Below are 15,816 nucleotides of genomic sequence, written 5' to 3' on the forward strand. Positions count from 1 at the left end.
ACCACCCAAGGATTAGTCTGCCTCACTACAGCACTGACCCATTACTTAAGCACACAAAACCACCCCAAACCCATGGGAGGGACAATCTACAGCACAAGAATGCCCCACAAACTGCACCTGATTGCTCTGCCGGTTGGGGCCAAGGAGGAAGTTGATCATGTGCCTCAAAGCAGAGTGTCTCAGAAGAAGACTGCTAGCCCTTATACCCTGCTGTTGAGACAACAACATCAAGTTAGGCTGCTGCACAGGTAGGCAATCAGTGCCCCAGGGAGCAAAAAGTAAAATGAAGAACCTGAACATAGCATTTTTCTACCTAAAAACCCAAATGAAGGGGGAAGAGGAGAGGAGGAAAAGGAGAGGGGAAGAGGAGAGGAGGAAAAGGAGGGGCAGAAAAAGAAGGAAAAGAAAAGAAGAAAAAAAAGATAAGGAAAAAAAAAGAGAAGAATAATGGGAATGAGAGAAGGCATCCTGGAGGAACAGCCCAGCCAAGTCCTGTCAGTTATTCTGCTTCCTGGAGGCCCCAAACCCTGATGCTGGGTTTGAAGGACAGCCCACTCCAGCCCCCCAGGCCCAGGCTGTGGAAATGAGGCAGCCACTCGGTGTACTTTGCTGGTCCATTCTGGTGTGCCATTATGCTGAATTCAGTGCTCACAGCCATTTGCTTTGGGAAACCACAACCAAAAACCCAAGGGAAAGAAAGTCCCCACTAGTGGTAGCTCTGGGGGAGCTTAAGGGCGCTGCTTGAACCTTCTCTGAAGGTGGATGGGCTTTGCTACTGTCCTTGAAGGTGAAAAGAGCATCAAGCAGCAATGGTTTCTCACCTTCTGCACAAAGTTATTGAACAGCAAGAAGTACTGAGCACAGTTTTTACAGTTTTCAGGTACATCTTTATCCAGCAGAGCAAGGAGCACCTCCAGTAACTGGTGTAGACTTTTTAACTGTGGGGGAGAAAATACTTACATGTAAAGAGGTCTCTACTGCTTAAAAACCTGAAGTGTTTCACACAGTAGAGTTCAGGTTTGGGTGAAAGAAGTAAGCGTGGTCAGGTAATGCCTGCTGTGATGAACATCAGCTGACCACACAGGATTGCAGCCTTCACACTTAACTCTTTGGAAGGAATGCTGCATATATCGACCACAGTGAGTTGAGAACAGCTCTGAAGAAAGAGACTTGGGGGTGCTGGTTGCTGAGAAGCTCCCCAGGGGCCAGCAGTGCCCTCATGTAGCACAGAGGGCAGCTGTGTGTTGGGCTGCAGCCAGAGGAGTGTGGGCAGCAGGGCAAGAGAGGGGATTCTGCCTCTTGATTCTGCTCTGCTGAGACCTCACCTCCAGTACTGCAGCCAGTTCTGCTGTCCTCAGCATTAGAAGGACACAGAACTGTTGGAGGGAGTCCAGGTTAGGCCACAAAGATGATCCAAGGGCTGGAGCAGCTCTGCTTTGAGCATAGGCTGAGGGAGCTGGGGGTGTGCAGCCTGCAGAAGAGAAGAGTCTGGGGGAACCTTAGAGCTGCCTTCCAATAGCTGAAGGGGTCCTACAGGAAGGCTGCAGAGGGACTTTCCCTCAGGGAGTCTAGAGACAGGCCAAGGGGGAATGGTTTGAAGCTGAGGCAGAGCAGGGCTAGACTGGATTTTAGGATGAAATTCTTCAGTAGGAGGGTGGTGAGATTCTAGAGTAGGCTGCCCAGGGAGGCTGTGGCTGCCTCCTTACTGGGGGTGTTGAAGGCCAGGTTGGCTGAGGCCTTGAGCAGCTGAGTCTAGCTGAGAAGCATAATCAAGACCAGAGCCCTTCACCTGGTCATCTGCAACTGACACTGCACTGCAAACACATCAAGAGCCATTAGGCAGAGCCAAACAAGAGGGTGCTCAGTGGTGAGGAGGCACCAACCTTCTCCTGGTAAAGCAAGGCACTGTCGAGGGTCTTCTCAAGGATAGTGGCCACGGCAACTCGCACCTCTCTCACGCTGCACTCCAGGAGGAAAGTCCTGGAAGATACAAGGGGAAGCTGCAAAGAGAACTGGCACCAAGGTGCAGATGGCTGCTGTGGTTAGGAGTGGTGGTCACTGTATTGAAAAGGACAGCAATGCAGCCATTCCTCACACTGCACTTCTCTCTGTAAGCTTTAACCACTTCTCCTGCACTCCTGCTTGTCACCAGCAAGGCCTATACCATTACTTCATATCTATTCCTTCCAACCCAAAATCTACCCCAGGATCCTGCATTTGAAGGCCACCTTGAAGGTAAGATCTTCTCTCCCCTGACAGGGCTCTAAGTGTGCCAGACCTCCAATAATTTCCTCTTTTCCAAACACAGGCAATTTTTAGCTTGATGTGAACAGTTCTTTCCCATTTCATCTAGGATCTTTGTCAGTTGTCTAATTTACCTTACCCCAAGCACTGTCATTGTGTCCTCACCCCCACCACTTCCAGGAGTCATAAACCTACAGCACACTCCAGGTAAGGAAGCTTTATCCAGACATGAGACAAGACAGAACGACCAGAACTTACTTGACAAGCTCCCGGCCCTCTGGCCCGACGAAATAGTCAACTAACCACTGACAAGCATCGATGCTTTTGGAGAGCAGAGCATCTATGGTGGCAATCCACTCTTCTGTGTCAGCCCTTGGGCAAAACAGGGACAAGTGTCAGTCATGAAAGAGAAAACACAGCTCCAAAACCTAGGCCATGCTTCCTGTTTGCCAAAATGAGCAGAGTTTTACTTGAACTGAACACTGACAAAAGCACCTGGAGAAGGATTTTGGAACTTGCTGTCTCTAAACCCATTCCAGCCTTGCCATGCCCACTTCACAACCACTGAAACAACAGACAGCTGGGAGAGGCACCGACACATCAAGTCACTCCATGACCCTCTTTCCTCTCAGATTGAGAAGTCTGAAGGATGGGATGCCATCCAGAAGGACCTGGACAGGTCAGAGAGGGCTGAAGAGAATCTCATGAGGTTCAATAAGGCAAAGTGTAAGGTCTTGCTCCTAGGTTGGGGCAATCCTAGGTATCAATCCAAGCTGGGGGATGAGGTGACAGAAAGCAGCTCTGCAGAAAAGGACTTGGAGGTGCTGCTGAGTGAGAAGCTGAACAGGAGGCAGCAGTGTGAGCTTGCAGCCCAGAAGGCCAATGGCAGCGTGAGCTGCAGCAACAGCAATGTAGCCAGCAGATGGAGAGAGGGGATGCTGCCACTCTGTGCTGGGGAGACCTCACCTGCAGTGCTGCATCCAGCTCTGGAGCCTTCAACACAGGAAAGACATGGACCTGATGGAGCAGGCCCAGAGGAGGGCCACAAAATCACTAGGGGGCTGAAGCACCTCTGCTACCAAGATAGGCTGAGGGAGCTGGGGGTGTTTAGCCTGGAGAAGAGAAGGCTCTGGGGAGACCTAATAGCAACCTGCCAGCACCTACAAGAAGGCTGCAGAGAGACTGTTTGAGAAGGCCTGCACTGACAGGACAAGGGGCACTGGTTTCAAACGAGCTGCGGCTCCGTCCCTGGAGATATTCAAGGTGAGGCTTGACAGGGCTCTGGGCAACCTGCTCTAGTTGAGGATGTCCCTGCTGACTGTGGGGCTGGTTGGACTGGACGAGCTTTGGAGGTCCTTTCCAACCCGAAGCATTCTATGATCTCCTTGTGATGAGGTCCCAATGCAAAGCAGCAGTGTGTTGCTGTCTCTGTGAGCCACTGCTACCTGAAGTGTTTGAGGTGCTGCAGGTACAAGAAGGATGAGAAGCTGAGGTGGTGCTGTTGTGGTGCCCAGAACAAGGCCTTACCTGAGTTTCTTCTTGGTTCGGAGATAGGTTTGGAAGAGGAATTGGACTGCCAGCTGTAAGCTCACCTTTGCCATGCATGGATAATAAGGATGCTTGACCTTAGTCTGAAAGAAAGAGCAGATTCACTTCAGAGCAGAAGCACACCTGCAGCACACAGGCTGCCTCTTATGGACACCAACAAATATCTCCACTTGGAGGAAAAGAAAAACTCAAAGCATTTCTGTGTGCTAAGAAGAGTCTCCAGTGCTGACTGGGGCAGCTGTCAAAGATGCTAAAACAGCAACGAGCTTGCTCCAAGGCCCAGCACACCTTGGGGGTTCACACACTGCATGAATGCTGATCTGCTTATCCCTCCATTTAGTAAGCCAGCTTTGAAGTGACTACCACTGACTCTGGGACCTTCCACGCAGAGAGGAACTCCTGTGCCTCTGGAGCTCAGCCTGCGTAATTGTGTTATCCCATGCACCTCAGGAGGGCAGAGTGTTTCCCTCACTACTGGAGGCTGTTTTGTGACAGATGTTGTTGCCAGCTTGAGAAATGACTGCAGATAGGATTTGCTCAGCTGGAAAGGGAAAATCATGTCAACATCTTCCACTTTTCCTGGTTGGGACCCAAATGCCTTCCGTGGCCCTTTCTACTCAAGACTGAAGCCTGGTTACTTACAGCATTTAGTGAAGCTAAGGACAGGACGAAACTGAAGTAGTCACTGCTGTACACGTCTCTGTTCTTCATAAACTTCAAGTTTTCATCTCTCACCATCTGCAAAAGAAGCCATAAAATGTTGCCAGTGTATTTCTCTAAGACTGCATCTTTGGCTTAAATATCTTAGAATCCGAGAGTGGCTTTAGGGACCTCAGAGACCATCTGCTCCAACCTCCCCACCACGCCCAGGGGCACCTCTCAACAACAGTCTCAGCTGCTCAAGGCCTCAGCCAACCTGGCCTTCAACACCCCCAGCAAGGAGGCAGCCACAGCCTCCCTGGGCAGCCTCTGCCAGACTCACCACCCTGGTACTGGAGAACTTCTTCCTCAGCTCCAGTCTAGCCCTGCTCTGCCTCAGCCCCAAACCATTCCCCCTTGGCCTGCTGCTAGACACCCTGATGAGAAGTCCCTCTGCAGCCCTCCTGTAGGATCCCTTCAGCTACTGTCAGGCAGCTCTAAGGGCCCCTGGAGTCTTCTCTTCTGTAGGCAGCACACCCCCAGCTCCCAAGTGGTGCTAAAGACCCATGCCAGGCCCAGCCTGTCCATGCTCTGAACCACAGTTTCAGCAGGAGGAAAACACATGTAGGAGACTCAGCAGACCTGTACAAGCCCTGAGATTTCCTCCCAAGCACATTCCAAAACACAGGGCACCAGAGGAGGGCCTTAACCATTTGGCCACTAGGGGAGAAGAAAGAAGGTGCTGCTAAGTTCTGTTCTTTGCTTGCTTTTAGTAACAAAAGCCAAGAGAGCATCCTTCAAACCTGGCAGGCTTGCTTGGCACATGGAGGCGGGCAGAGGAAGGAGCCAGGCTGCAGGTACAAGCTGCAGCCACAGCAGCATCCTTCACTGCCAAGCCCCTGCTTCAAATGAGACTCTGCTGAGAGGCTCCACCAATTACAGCCGAGTTCTGTTTGCTGCAACGATGCAGCCCTGGGCACAAGTGTGCCTGAAGTGGCTCTGAGTGCCCAGCTCCAGCCACATACAGCCTGTGCAGTCTGTGTGAGTGGTGTGAGCTCTCCTGCAGGTCTGCAGCTCAGAAGGGTGCATGTTCACCTGCACATGGACCAGAGCTGCAGGCCTGCAGACTGAGACCAATGCCCAGCTTAGAACCATGGAAGAGTTTTGGCTGGGAAAAGCCCTGGAGATCCTCAAGTCCAACCACTCTCTAATTCTGCCAAGGCTGGGGCTAAACCAAGTCCCTCAGTGACACATCTCTGCCTCATCTCCAGGGACAGGGATTCAACCACCTCCCTGAGGAGCCTGTTCTAATCTTTGAGAACCCTTTCAGGGAAGAAATTTCTTCTCATGTCCAACCTAAGCCCTCCACTGGTGAAACCTGAGGCTGCCTCCACTTGTTCTTGGGAAAAGAGACCAACTCCCAGCCTGGCTCCAACGTCCTTTCAAGGAGCTGCGAAGAGTGGAAAGGTCTTTCCCCAGCCTCCTTCTTTCCAGCTTGAACAACACCAGTTCCCTCAGGCTCTACCACCCTCTCACTGCTCTACCAATGCCATCCCACCTCCATTTTCAGTCCTGACACACAAAAGTGCCCTCAACTTCCATGTGTTCCCCATGGAGATCACATTCAACATCATGCAAGCCAACAGCCATGATCAGAATCGAAGGTGGGTTTGGTTTCTCTTATTTTTCCCATTTCTACACTCTTGTGACCCAGAGAGCTCGAGGATGCCTGCAATTCGCTGTCCTCTTCCCTGCTGCTCAAGTGTGCTTCGAATGCAGCATCTTCTCTGCCCCTGCCTGCATGCTGGCTACTGCCACATCTCCTGTCTGGCTAGCTCCTGCCAAGCGAAGACCACTGGGTCAGCTCTGAGAGAAGGGACAGCCAGGCCCCACTGAACAGCCTGTCAGTAACCTCAGGGCAGAAGCCAGAGCTGTCTGCTAGCTTTGCTTTCAAGGAGGGCACTGCCCCCAGAGCACCTGGCAGAGCGGCTGCGCTGCTCCTCCTGGGTGCTAAGTGCTGCGGGCAGGCTTCGGGCGGCAGCGGCAGGGTGCTCTACCTGATAGATGCGCACGGGCATCTTCTCCACAAAGAGCCCTTTCTTCTCCCCCTTGCGCACCAGCTTGGCCAGGATGGAGAGGCGGTCGCTGCTGGGCCTGTGCGGCCGCGGAGACGACTGCGGTGAGATGTCTGGCGAGGACGGAGCAGACCTGGAACCAAGGACCACAGCATGTTACGGCTTGGAGGGGCCTGCACATCTTCCAACCCAGCCCTGCCAGAGCAGCGCCGCAGGATCTAGCCCAGCTCACATAGGAACGTGTCCAGACAGGCTTGGAGATCTCCAGAGAAGGAGGCTCCAAAGCTCATCCAGACCACCCCCCTGCCAGAGCAGGATCTATTCCAGATCACACAGGAACACATCCAGGTGGGTCTTGAATATCTGCAGAGAGGCAGACTCCACAGCCCCCCTGGGCTCTCCTCTCAGTACATTCCTTTGCCAAGCAGGGACCCCTCAATTCTTAGCTCTGGAGCCAGGCTCCAGGCATGAACAGGAGAGACAGCTTCGGAGGCAGCAGCAGAACTTACAAGGAAAGGTCCTCAGCCTCCTGGCGCACGACGCTGACGCGGCTCTTCTTGGGCAGGACGGGCGAGTTCTGCTCGGCCACGCGCTGGTAGAAGAGCATGTAGGCGTTCCAGTAGCGCCGCCGCACGTCGGGGTACGGGTTAGCTGCGGGCACAGAGGGCAGCTGGTGAGGCCCCTCACAGCTCCTGCGCATCTTCACAGAATCACAGAATGCTTTGCTTGCAAAAGACCCCCAGCAACGAGTCCAACCGCCAATCCGAGGCCACCGTGGACACCAAACCATGTCCTGAAGGGCCATGTCCACAGGTGTTCAGGACACCTCCAGGGGCTGCACCACCTCCTGGGCAGCCTGCCCCAACACCTGACCATTCCCAAAGGTAAGTGAAACTGGGTGGGCCAGCAGCAAACGCTGCAGCAGTACCGAGTCACCTGTCAGATCAAAAGAACCAATGCTACAGGAAGGCTGCAGAGGGACTTCTCATCAGGGTGTCTAGAGACAGGCCAAGGGGGAATGGTTTGGAGCTGAGGGAGGGCAGGGTTAGACTGGAGCTGAGGAAGAAGCTCTTCAGCAGGAGGGTGGTTAGAGTCTGGCACAGGCTGCCCAGGGAGGCTGTGGCTGCCTCCTTCCAGGGGGTGCTGAAGGCCAGGTTGGACGAGTGTAGCTGAGAGGTGTCCCTGGGCATGGTGGGGAGGTTGGAGCAGCTGATCTCTGAGGTCCCTTCCAACCTGGGCCATTCTGTGATCCTATGAGAAGGCTATGAGGCAGAAAGCTGCTGTCAGCCATGGGAACTCGTGCTCACATTGGTCGTAGACTTTGGGTCTGTACTCTCCCCCGAAGCATTCATACTCCAAGGTTTCATCGGTTAAGTCGAACTCTTCCACAACAGTGTCGTTAAATTTGTACCATCTTCCTCTTCCGCAGCCCCTGTGATCACAGCAGGAGAGAAACACAGCAAAGCAGCCAAGTCACTTGGCTGTCCAGCCAAAACCAACCCAACCCTGGAAACGGCAGCCTAGGCTTGAGACTGCTCTCAGCTCCCAGGCAAAGTGCTTGGGCCCTACCTCCTGTCCTTGATAAAGGAGTAGTAGTGCCCTGCATGTGCTTGCCCGCTGTGAACAATCACACCAACCAGCTCATAGTTCTCTGTAGGGGCAACCTTCTTCCTTGGGGAGCCTCCTCCTGCTGGATCTGTGTTTCTACCATTGTCCCCCACTTCTGAGGAGGAGTCCAGGCGAGCCATCCCTGACACAGTGTAAGGTTCCATGTTCAGCATCCAGGGAAACTGTTTGAAGAGGAACTTTAGGTTAACTGAGAGATCAGACTGGGTGCATGGTTAGTGTAACGCACTGAGGCTGTGTTGATTGCCCACAGACTGCTTCAACTTCTCACCTTTATCACAGCATCACAGGGTGTAGGGCTTGGAGAGGACCTTCAGAGGTCATTAAATCCAACCCCCTGCCAGAGCAGGACCACACAATCCAGCTCAGGGCACACAGGAACACATCCAGACAGGCCTGGAAAGGCTCCACAGAAGGAGACTCCACAGCCTCTCTGGGCAGCCTGTGCCAGGGCTCTGGGACCCTTCCAGTCAAGAAGTTCCCCCTCATGTTGAGCTGGAACCTCCTGTGCTGCAGCTTCCATCCATTGCTCCTTGTCCTATCCCAGGAAGCAGTGAGCAGAGCCTGTCCCCGCCTCCTGACCCCCAGACCTCAGATACTGATAAACACTGATTCAATCCCCTCTCAGTCTTCTCTTCTCCAGACTCTCAGCCCCAGGTCCCTCAGCCTCTCCTCACCAGGCTGTGCTCCAGTCCCCTCACCATCCTCCTAGCCCTCTGCTGGACTCTCTCCAACAGATCCCTGCCCCTCTGAAACTGGGGAGCCCAAAACTGAAGGCAGCACTCAAGATGAGGTCTCACCAAGGCAGAGTAGAGAGGGAGTAGAACCCCTTCTACTCTGCCCTGAGAGAAGTGAAAGAAACTGTTTCCAGGGAGCTTTGCTTTCTGAAAGGCCCCTGAGAAGGCTGCAGAGAAGGAAGCTCTTTTCCCCTTCACGCTGTAACCATTCCAGAGACTCAAAATCCCTGTGTCAAGAGGTGGGCAGCAGAGGGAAGGACGAACAGTTAGAGGAGTTCACTGCACCAAGCAGCAGGGCAGAGGGTTTTCCTTACCCTTATTTGTTCATCGTATTTGATGGAACGTCCACTCTCCCAGTCGAAGCCAAATCTCATCAGGTGGATCACCAGCAGGCTCGGCAAGACCTTGATGCAGGTACGCTTCACAGTCGTCCTCTTCAAGAGAAGACAAGATTTCACCACCTCTGCCCACCCCCCCACCCTCATGGTGCAGAACTTGTTCCTGACACAGAACCCTAGAGCAGCTTAGGTTGGAAGGGACCTCACAGATCATCTGATCATATGACACCAAATTAGGTGGCAATGTTGATTTGAATGAGGGTAGAGAGGCCCTGCAGAGGGACTTGGATAGGCTTAGGTCAATAGGCCAGCATTAATGGGATGAGTTTCAACAGTGCACTCAGCACTGGTCAGGACACACCTTGAGTGCTGTGTCCAGTTCTGGGCCCCTCAATTCAAGAGAGATGTTGAGGTGCTGGAAAGTGTCCAAAGAAGGGTGACGAAGCTGATGAGGGGCCTGGAGCACAAACCCTATGAGGAGAGGCTGAGGGAGCTGGGGGTGTGCAGCCTGGAGAAGGCTCAGGGCAGAACTCATTGCTGTCAACAACTACCTGAAGGGAGGTTGTAGCCAGGTGGGGGTTGGCCTCTTCTGCTGGGCACCCAGCAACAGAACAAGGGGACACAGCCTCAAGCTGTGCCAGGGCAGGTTCAGGCTGGGTGTTAGGAGGAAGTTCTTCCCAGAGAGAGTGATTGGCATTGGAATGGGCTGCCCAGGGAGGTGGTGGAGACACCATGCCTGGAGGTGTTCAAGTAAAGCCTGGATGAGGCACTTAGTGCCATGGTCTGGTTGTCTGGATAGGGCTGGGTGCTAGGGTGGACTGGATGAGCTTGGAGGTCTCTTCCATTATAGTTTTTTCTGTGATTCTATGGCCAAATGCCAGGTCCTGCACTTGGGTCACAACAACTCCAAGCAATGCTGCAGGCCTGGGGCAGCGTGGCTGGAGAGCTGCTGGCAGAAAGGGACCTGGGGGTTGTAACAGACAGGAGCTGAATGTGAGCCAGCAGCATGCCCAGGCAGCCAAGAAGGCCAATGGCATCCTGGCTGGGATTAGAAATGCTGTGTCCATCAGGAGCAGGGACGGGATTGTCCCCTTGGACTCAGCTTTGGTGAGGCTTCACCTCAGGTGTTGTGTCCTGTTTTGGGCACCATAATACAAGAAAGATGTGGAGGTGCTGGAGCAGGTCCAGAGGAGGGCAATGAAGTTGGGGAAGGGCCTGGAGCATAAATCTGATGAGGAGTGACTGGGGAACTGGGGATGGGTAGTGTGAGGAAGAGGAGGCTGAGGGGAGACAAAGAGTAATGGCTTCAAAATGTAAGAACCTAGACTTAGATTAGACATGAGGAAGAAATTCTTCACCATGAGGGTGGTGAACAGAGTGGAACAGGTTGCCCAGAGCAGATGTGGAAGCTCCAATCCTCTGTAAGTTTGAAGGGTTTCGAGTCAGGTTGGAAGGGGCTTTGAGGAACCTGCTCTAGTGGGAGGTGTCCCAGCCTGCAGGGAGATTGGAAGGAGATGCTCTCTGGGGTCCCTTCCAACCCAAACCATTCTATTCCATAACTCTGTCTGCACAGCAGGCAGAGTAAGCAGCAGCTCAGCCAGGCCTCTGTGACCACGTAAGGCTCAGAAAAGCATGAAGCTGCAGCTGACAGACCTTCAGACAGCAAAACCCAGTAAAGAAGCAGTACCTTTTCCTTGCACTTCTCACAGTAGTATGCATTGCTTCCTTCCAGAACTTCTCCTCTAACAAACTGATCCAGGGATATTTCCAGGCTTTGACATGAGGTCACACCTAGGTTGAGAGCCATAAAGGCTTCCTCACGCTCGTACCTGGATTCAAGGGGGACAAAAAGAGTAGCCGAGGGACTGAGAGCAGAATCTACTCAACCTGCATTAACCGGGCAGAAGACTGACTTCAGCCCACAGCTATCAACAGCTGTGATGCTCACAAGGCAGGTGTAAGTAACATTACCTGTGAGGACAGTCCTTGCAGATCTTCTGGTCAGAGAAGATTCCTTGGAAAGTGTTCTTAAATATTTGGTCTCTCCCTATTTTCTGTTGGAGAGGTAAAGTTAGATGCAGTTGGGTGCATGGCAGTGAAAGCAAGCAGCAGGAATGTGACACTTCTGAATACTACGTAGAGGGTAAGGTAAGTTAAGTGGTTCCCTGCCTCCTTTGCTGAAGAACAAAGGAGAAAGGAGGCAGAAAAGACACCAAGGAGACGCACACAAACGAGGAGAGAAAGGCCTGAGGGCTTTACCTTGAGGTACTCATCCATCTGATCTATGAGACTGGTGAAGAACTCATAAGCATCTTGCTGCTCTCTAACGTACAGTTCCTTGTTCCACATCTTGAAAATCTGTGTAGAGAATAAACTTACTTCAGAAAGGTTCCAGACACAAATCACTAAAGAGAGAGGAAATTTTACAACATGGCTTGACTTTTTGACAGAGAAGCTCTTCCTAGCAACTGCGCCGTGAGGAAAGGCTGCAGAAATCCTTGCCAGGTAAGCAGGAGGCCATTAAACAAAGCAGAGGCAATACCTTCCAGAAGTTCTCAGGCACATAATACTGCAGCTTGCTTTCCATCAAGTGACCAAAGAGAGACTGAACTTGATAGAAGACACTGTCGTCTGGATTGTCTGTATCATCATCAATGGAAAGCAAAGCCTGGAAGGAGAAACAAAGAACCTTGCTGAAGTGGCTCTTGGCAAGAGGACTCTGAAGCTGTGGTGACACACAACAGCTCCTAAGGCATGGCTTTGCTGCGGGTACTTAGCTATGCACACACACAGAACGGAAGGGGTTGGAAGGGATCTCAAACTACCATGCCCTTGCCAGGGCAGGATCACCCAGGGCAGCTCACACGGGAGTGCATCCAGGCAGGTTTGGAATGTCCAGAGGAGGACACTACACCAGCTCTCTGGGCAGCCTGCTCAGGGCCCTGCCACCCTCAGAGTGAAGGTTTGTTCCCTTACGCTTATGTGCAACCTCCTGTACTCAGCCACCCCTCCCAGTCTGGTGTCATCAGCAAGCCTGCTGACAGTGCCCTCTGCCACACAGAGACAGCTTCATTTGTACTTTTTCTGCCGACAGTTTCTTTGCAAAGCATGCTAAGAGCAACCTGCAGAGACAACGACCCCAGGCAGAGCGCCTGAGCGGGCGCTGAAGCCATTACCTCTGGGAGCCCAGGCTGCATGTAGAGCTGCTGGAAGACAGCATTCATGTAACAAGTGGCACCACCATTCTTCAGGCCCACAAACCCCGAAATGGAGCGACTGTCCACTGGTGGAAGGTACTAGAAGGAGAAACATCATTGGTCCTAGTGAGTCACAAAAAGCAGGAGACTCCAACAGCTAGAGCTTTGAGAGCCACCTCCTAAGGAGCTGCTACAAGGTCAGGAGTCGAAGGACACAGCGAGGGTGCTGCGTTTGGCCTCAGCATGCACGTGTCAAAAACAGCCTCAAAAGCATCTACATAAAGCTACTCAGGAAGAACTGCTTCTTGCCCAGATAATGACTGGCAGACACGGGAGTGTTTGCTTCCAAAGGGGATCAGCTGGGCCTGCATCTGCTCCTACCTGCTCTGTGTCGTTTTACACTGCAGCCTACAGAAACTCCACAAAGGGGCAGCTAAGCAGAATCCTACAGTGGCTCAGGTTGGAAGTGGCCTCAGAGATCAGCTCCTCCATCCTCCCTGCCCTGGGCAGGAAAGCCTCTCAACTAGACTTGGTTGCTCAAGGCCTTGAACATCCCCAGGGAGGAGGCAGCCACAATCTCCCTGGGAAGTCTGTTCCAGGATCTCACCACCCTCCTACTGAAGAACTCCCGCCTAAGCTCCAGTCTAACCCTGCTCTGCCTCAGCTTCAAACCATTCCCCCTTGGCCTGTCTCTAGACACCCTGATGAGAAGTCCCTCTGCAGCCTTCCTGTAGGATCCCTTCAGCCACTGGAAGGCAGCTCTAAGGTCTCCCATGACTCTTCTCCAGGCTGAACAACCAACCCCAGGTCACAGGATCACAGGATGTTAGGTCCCTCAGCCTGTCCTCACAGCAGAGGTGCTGCAGCCCTTGGATCACCTTTGTGGCCCCCCTCTGGGCTCTCTCCAACAGTTGTGTGTCCTCCTTATGGTGGGGACAGCAGAGCTGAAGGCAGTATCTGAGGTGGGGCCTCAGAGAGCAGAGGAAAGACTAAGCTACTGTTTCTGCAGGTTATACACAGTGCTCCAGGCCCTGCTAACACAAACCAGAAGAGAAACAAGAAAAGATTTTTTTGCTTACATCAAACTCCTTGGTAAGTGCAGGGTCACACTGATGGTGCATGGAAAGCAGCTCTTTGGTAATCAGCTTGAGGTTGGAAGGGGAGCTATCAGCCAGCATCACCAACACCTCATAAGCAGCTAACCTGCTGTCTGCTGTGCTGCACCTAAAGAGAAGAGCACACTTGAGATGGCTTTTGTAGACGACTCAATTGTTTCTAGCTCCAGACAGCCTCATTACTCAGAACGAGTGACAATTAATGCTCCCAAGGAAGGTGCTCAATGAGGGCAGAGTGCTGGTTTGTCTTTCCTGGGGAGGGGAGCAGGGACAGCACCAGGAATGCTGTTTGAAACAAGCCTCCCTTACTGACACGGAGGCAGCTGCAATATTCCCTGGCAAGGCAAAGCAGGTGCCTTAGAACTGGCTGTGTCTGAGGACAGAGAGCCACTGTTGCTGTAACACTGACAGAGACACAACGACCCATTTCCAGGGAGAGGAGCTTACAAAGAGCTAGAGCAGGTGACTGACTTGCTACAAGAGATAAGCCTACACCTAAGCTAGTCCACTGAGCTCTTCCCAGCAGATCCAGCACAGCAGCCCTTCCTCCTAGAGGCCAGAGAAAAGGCATTACTCACTTCAAGCAAGCGAAAGAGCACGGCTGAGCTAAACGCAGTGAAGAAAAGCCAGAGCAAAACACCAAGGTGCAGCAAGTCCCATTCATTTCAGGGGCTGCTGAATGCTCCACGGGAAGCTTGAGGGTGTGTGGAAAGGCAGCGTGGATGTGCCTGATCCACCTCTAACACCAAGCAGTCCGTGTGAGGCAAGCAGATCTGCTGCAGCAGCACACAGCATCCCCTCAGATGCTGCAGGGCAGCATCAGAGGGCAGGTTGACAGCAAAGAGCAAAGCTCCCTCTTGGATATATCCTGGGCTATGCTCAGCTGGTTTAGCTGCAAGGAGACTGGCTTGGAGGTGGACTTTTATGAAATGCTGGGGTTTCTTTCTAAAGGAAAAACAACACAGTGGAACCTCTGAGATTCACATTTACAAGAGGGCTGGGAAGTTAATTTCCTTCTCATGCTCCAATGTAAGCCAACTTCCAAAGTGACCATGAGCTAAAGGAGCACTCTCTGGATTCCTGAAATCAGTAGGCAGCTGCGCTTGCAGTTCATCACTCATCTAACAAAGCAAGAACCGAACAGCAAAGAATTTGGGTCACCCAAAAATGCCATCTGGACACTTATGTAGGAATTGGAGAGAGCTGGAGAAAGGCTTCAACACTGGTATTAAAGCCTAGCATCTGTAGCCCCAGTGTGACATTTGCACTCGTGAGATTTAGGACAAAACAAAACAACTCTCCTCTCCCCCAGGTCTTACTTTGGATGGAAGTCTTGCTGACTGATGGCAGCACTGCCTGCTGGGGAGTGGCTGTTCAGGATAATCCTGGATGCTCGGAAGAGGAAATCATCCAACAATGGCTTGATCAGAGATGAACCTGTAACACAGTGACCACAGCTCCTCTTAAATACTCATGTCAGCACTGCAAATGTCAGGTGTTCCAGGAGAGTAAAGTCATTTAATGCTACTCAACAAAATGACAATCCAAACATTCTAATCAGATCTCAAAGGTACAACCAAGGTCCTGCCAAAATGGCATGACAGGACGAGGAAGAATGGGTTTGAACTGGCAGAGGAGAGATTGAAACTGGAAGACCTTGACAGTGAGGGTGGTGAGACACTGGCACAGGTTGAGGGTGGTGAGACACTGGCAGAAGTTGCCCAGGGAGGTTGTGGAGCACAGATTTTGTGCTCCACAACCTCCCTGGAGGTGTTCAGGACCAGGTTGGATGAGGTCTTGAGTGACCTGTTCTAGTGGCAGGGGGTTGGAACTGGCTGATTCTTGAGCTCTCTTCCAACCTAACCCATTCTATGAGTCTATAAAACGATTCCCCAGAGCTCTGTATCACTTCTGCAAGTGTATTATAAGCACAGACTCATAGAATGGTTTGGGCTGGAAGGGACCTCTGAAGGTCATCTAGGTCAAACCCCTCTGCAGTCAGCAGGGACATCCTCCACTAGATCAGGTTGCCCAGAGCCCTGTTGAGCCTCACCTTGAATATCTGCAGGGATGGGGTCTCAACCATCTCCCTGGGCAACCTGCTACAGTGTTCCAGCACCCTGATGGTGCAGAACTTGCTCTTAACATCCTATCCAAATCCCCTCTTCTCTATTTTGAAACCACTGTCCCTCACCCTGTCCCTGCAGGCCTCTGCAAACAGTCTCTCTCACATCTTCACACACGCTATCTACTGATCAAGCCACCTGCTAGTGCTGTGCAGAACTGACACTAGTCAT

General features: G+C 52.3%; 1 protein-coding gene across 3 annotated transcripts in view; it reads right to left on the reverse strand.

The window, feature by feature from the left end:
- Window positions 1–15,816, reverse strand: part of USP24 (ubiquitin specific peptidase 24) — a 75,090-nt gene that overhangs the window by 12,431 nt on the left and 46,843 nt on the right. For 2 of the 3 annotated variants that reach the window (XM_064146923.1, XM_064146922.1), the window contains exons 40-57: window positions 14,839–14,956; window positions 13,484–13,628; window positions 12,384–12,503; window positions 11,750–11,875; window positions 11,467–11,565; window positions 11,179–11,261; window positions 10,895–11,036; window positions 9,184–9,303; window positions 8,076–8,296; window positions 7,814–7,938; window positions 7,016–7,157; window positions 6,489–6,639; window positions 4,435–4,530; window positions 3,772–3,875; window positions 2,503–2,616; window positions 1,884–1,980; window positions 822–938; window positions 118–210 (exon numbers count right to left, since the gene is read on the reverse strand). In XM_064146923.1, the coding sequence (XP_064002993.1) occupies window positions 118–210; window positions 822–938; window positions 1,884–1,980; window positions 2,503–2,616; window positions 3,772–3,875; window positions 4,435–4,530; window positions 6,489–6,639; window positions 7,016–7,157; window positions 7,814–7,938; window positions 8,076–8,296; window positions 9,184–9,303; window positions 10,895–11,036; window positions 11,179–11,261; window positions 11,467–11,565; window positions 11,750–11,875; window positions 12,384–12,503; window positions 13,484–13,628; window positions 14,839–14,956 (2,213 nt within the window). The remainder of the gene's footprint in view (window positions 1–117; window positions 211–821; window positions 939–1,883; window positions 1,981–2,502; window positions 2,617–3,771; window positions 3,876–4,434; window positions 4,531–6,488; window positions 6,640–7,015; window positions 7,158–7,813; window positions 7,939–8,075; window positions 8,297–9,183; window positions 9,304–10,894; window positions 11,037–11,178; window positions 11,262–11,466; window positions 11,566–11,749; window positions 11,876–12,383; window positions 12,504–13,483; window positions 13,629–14,838; window positions 14,957–15,816) is intronic. The other variant, XM_064146924.1, reaches the window with a different exon arrangement.

This window comes from Pogoniulus pusillus, chromosome 8, assembly GCF_015220805.1.
Source record: "Pogoniulus pusillus isolate bPogPus1 chromosome 8, bPogPus1.pri, whole genome shotgun sequence".
In the NCBI taxonomy this organism is placed as follows: Eukaryota; Metazoa; Chordata; class Aves; order Piciformes; family Lybiidae; genus Pogoniulus; species Pogoniulus pusillus.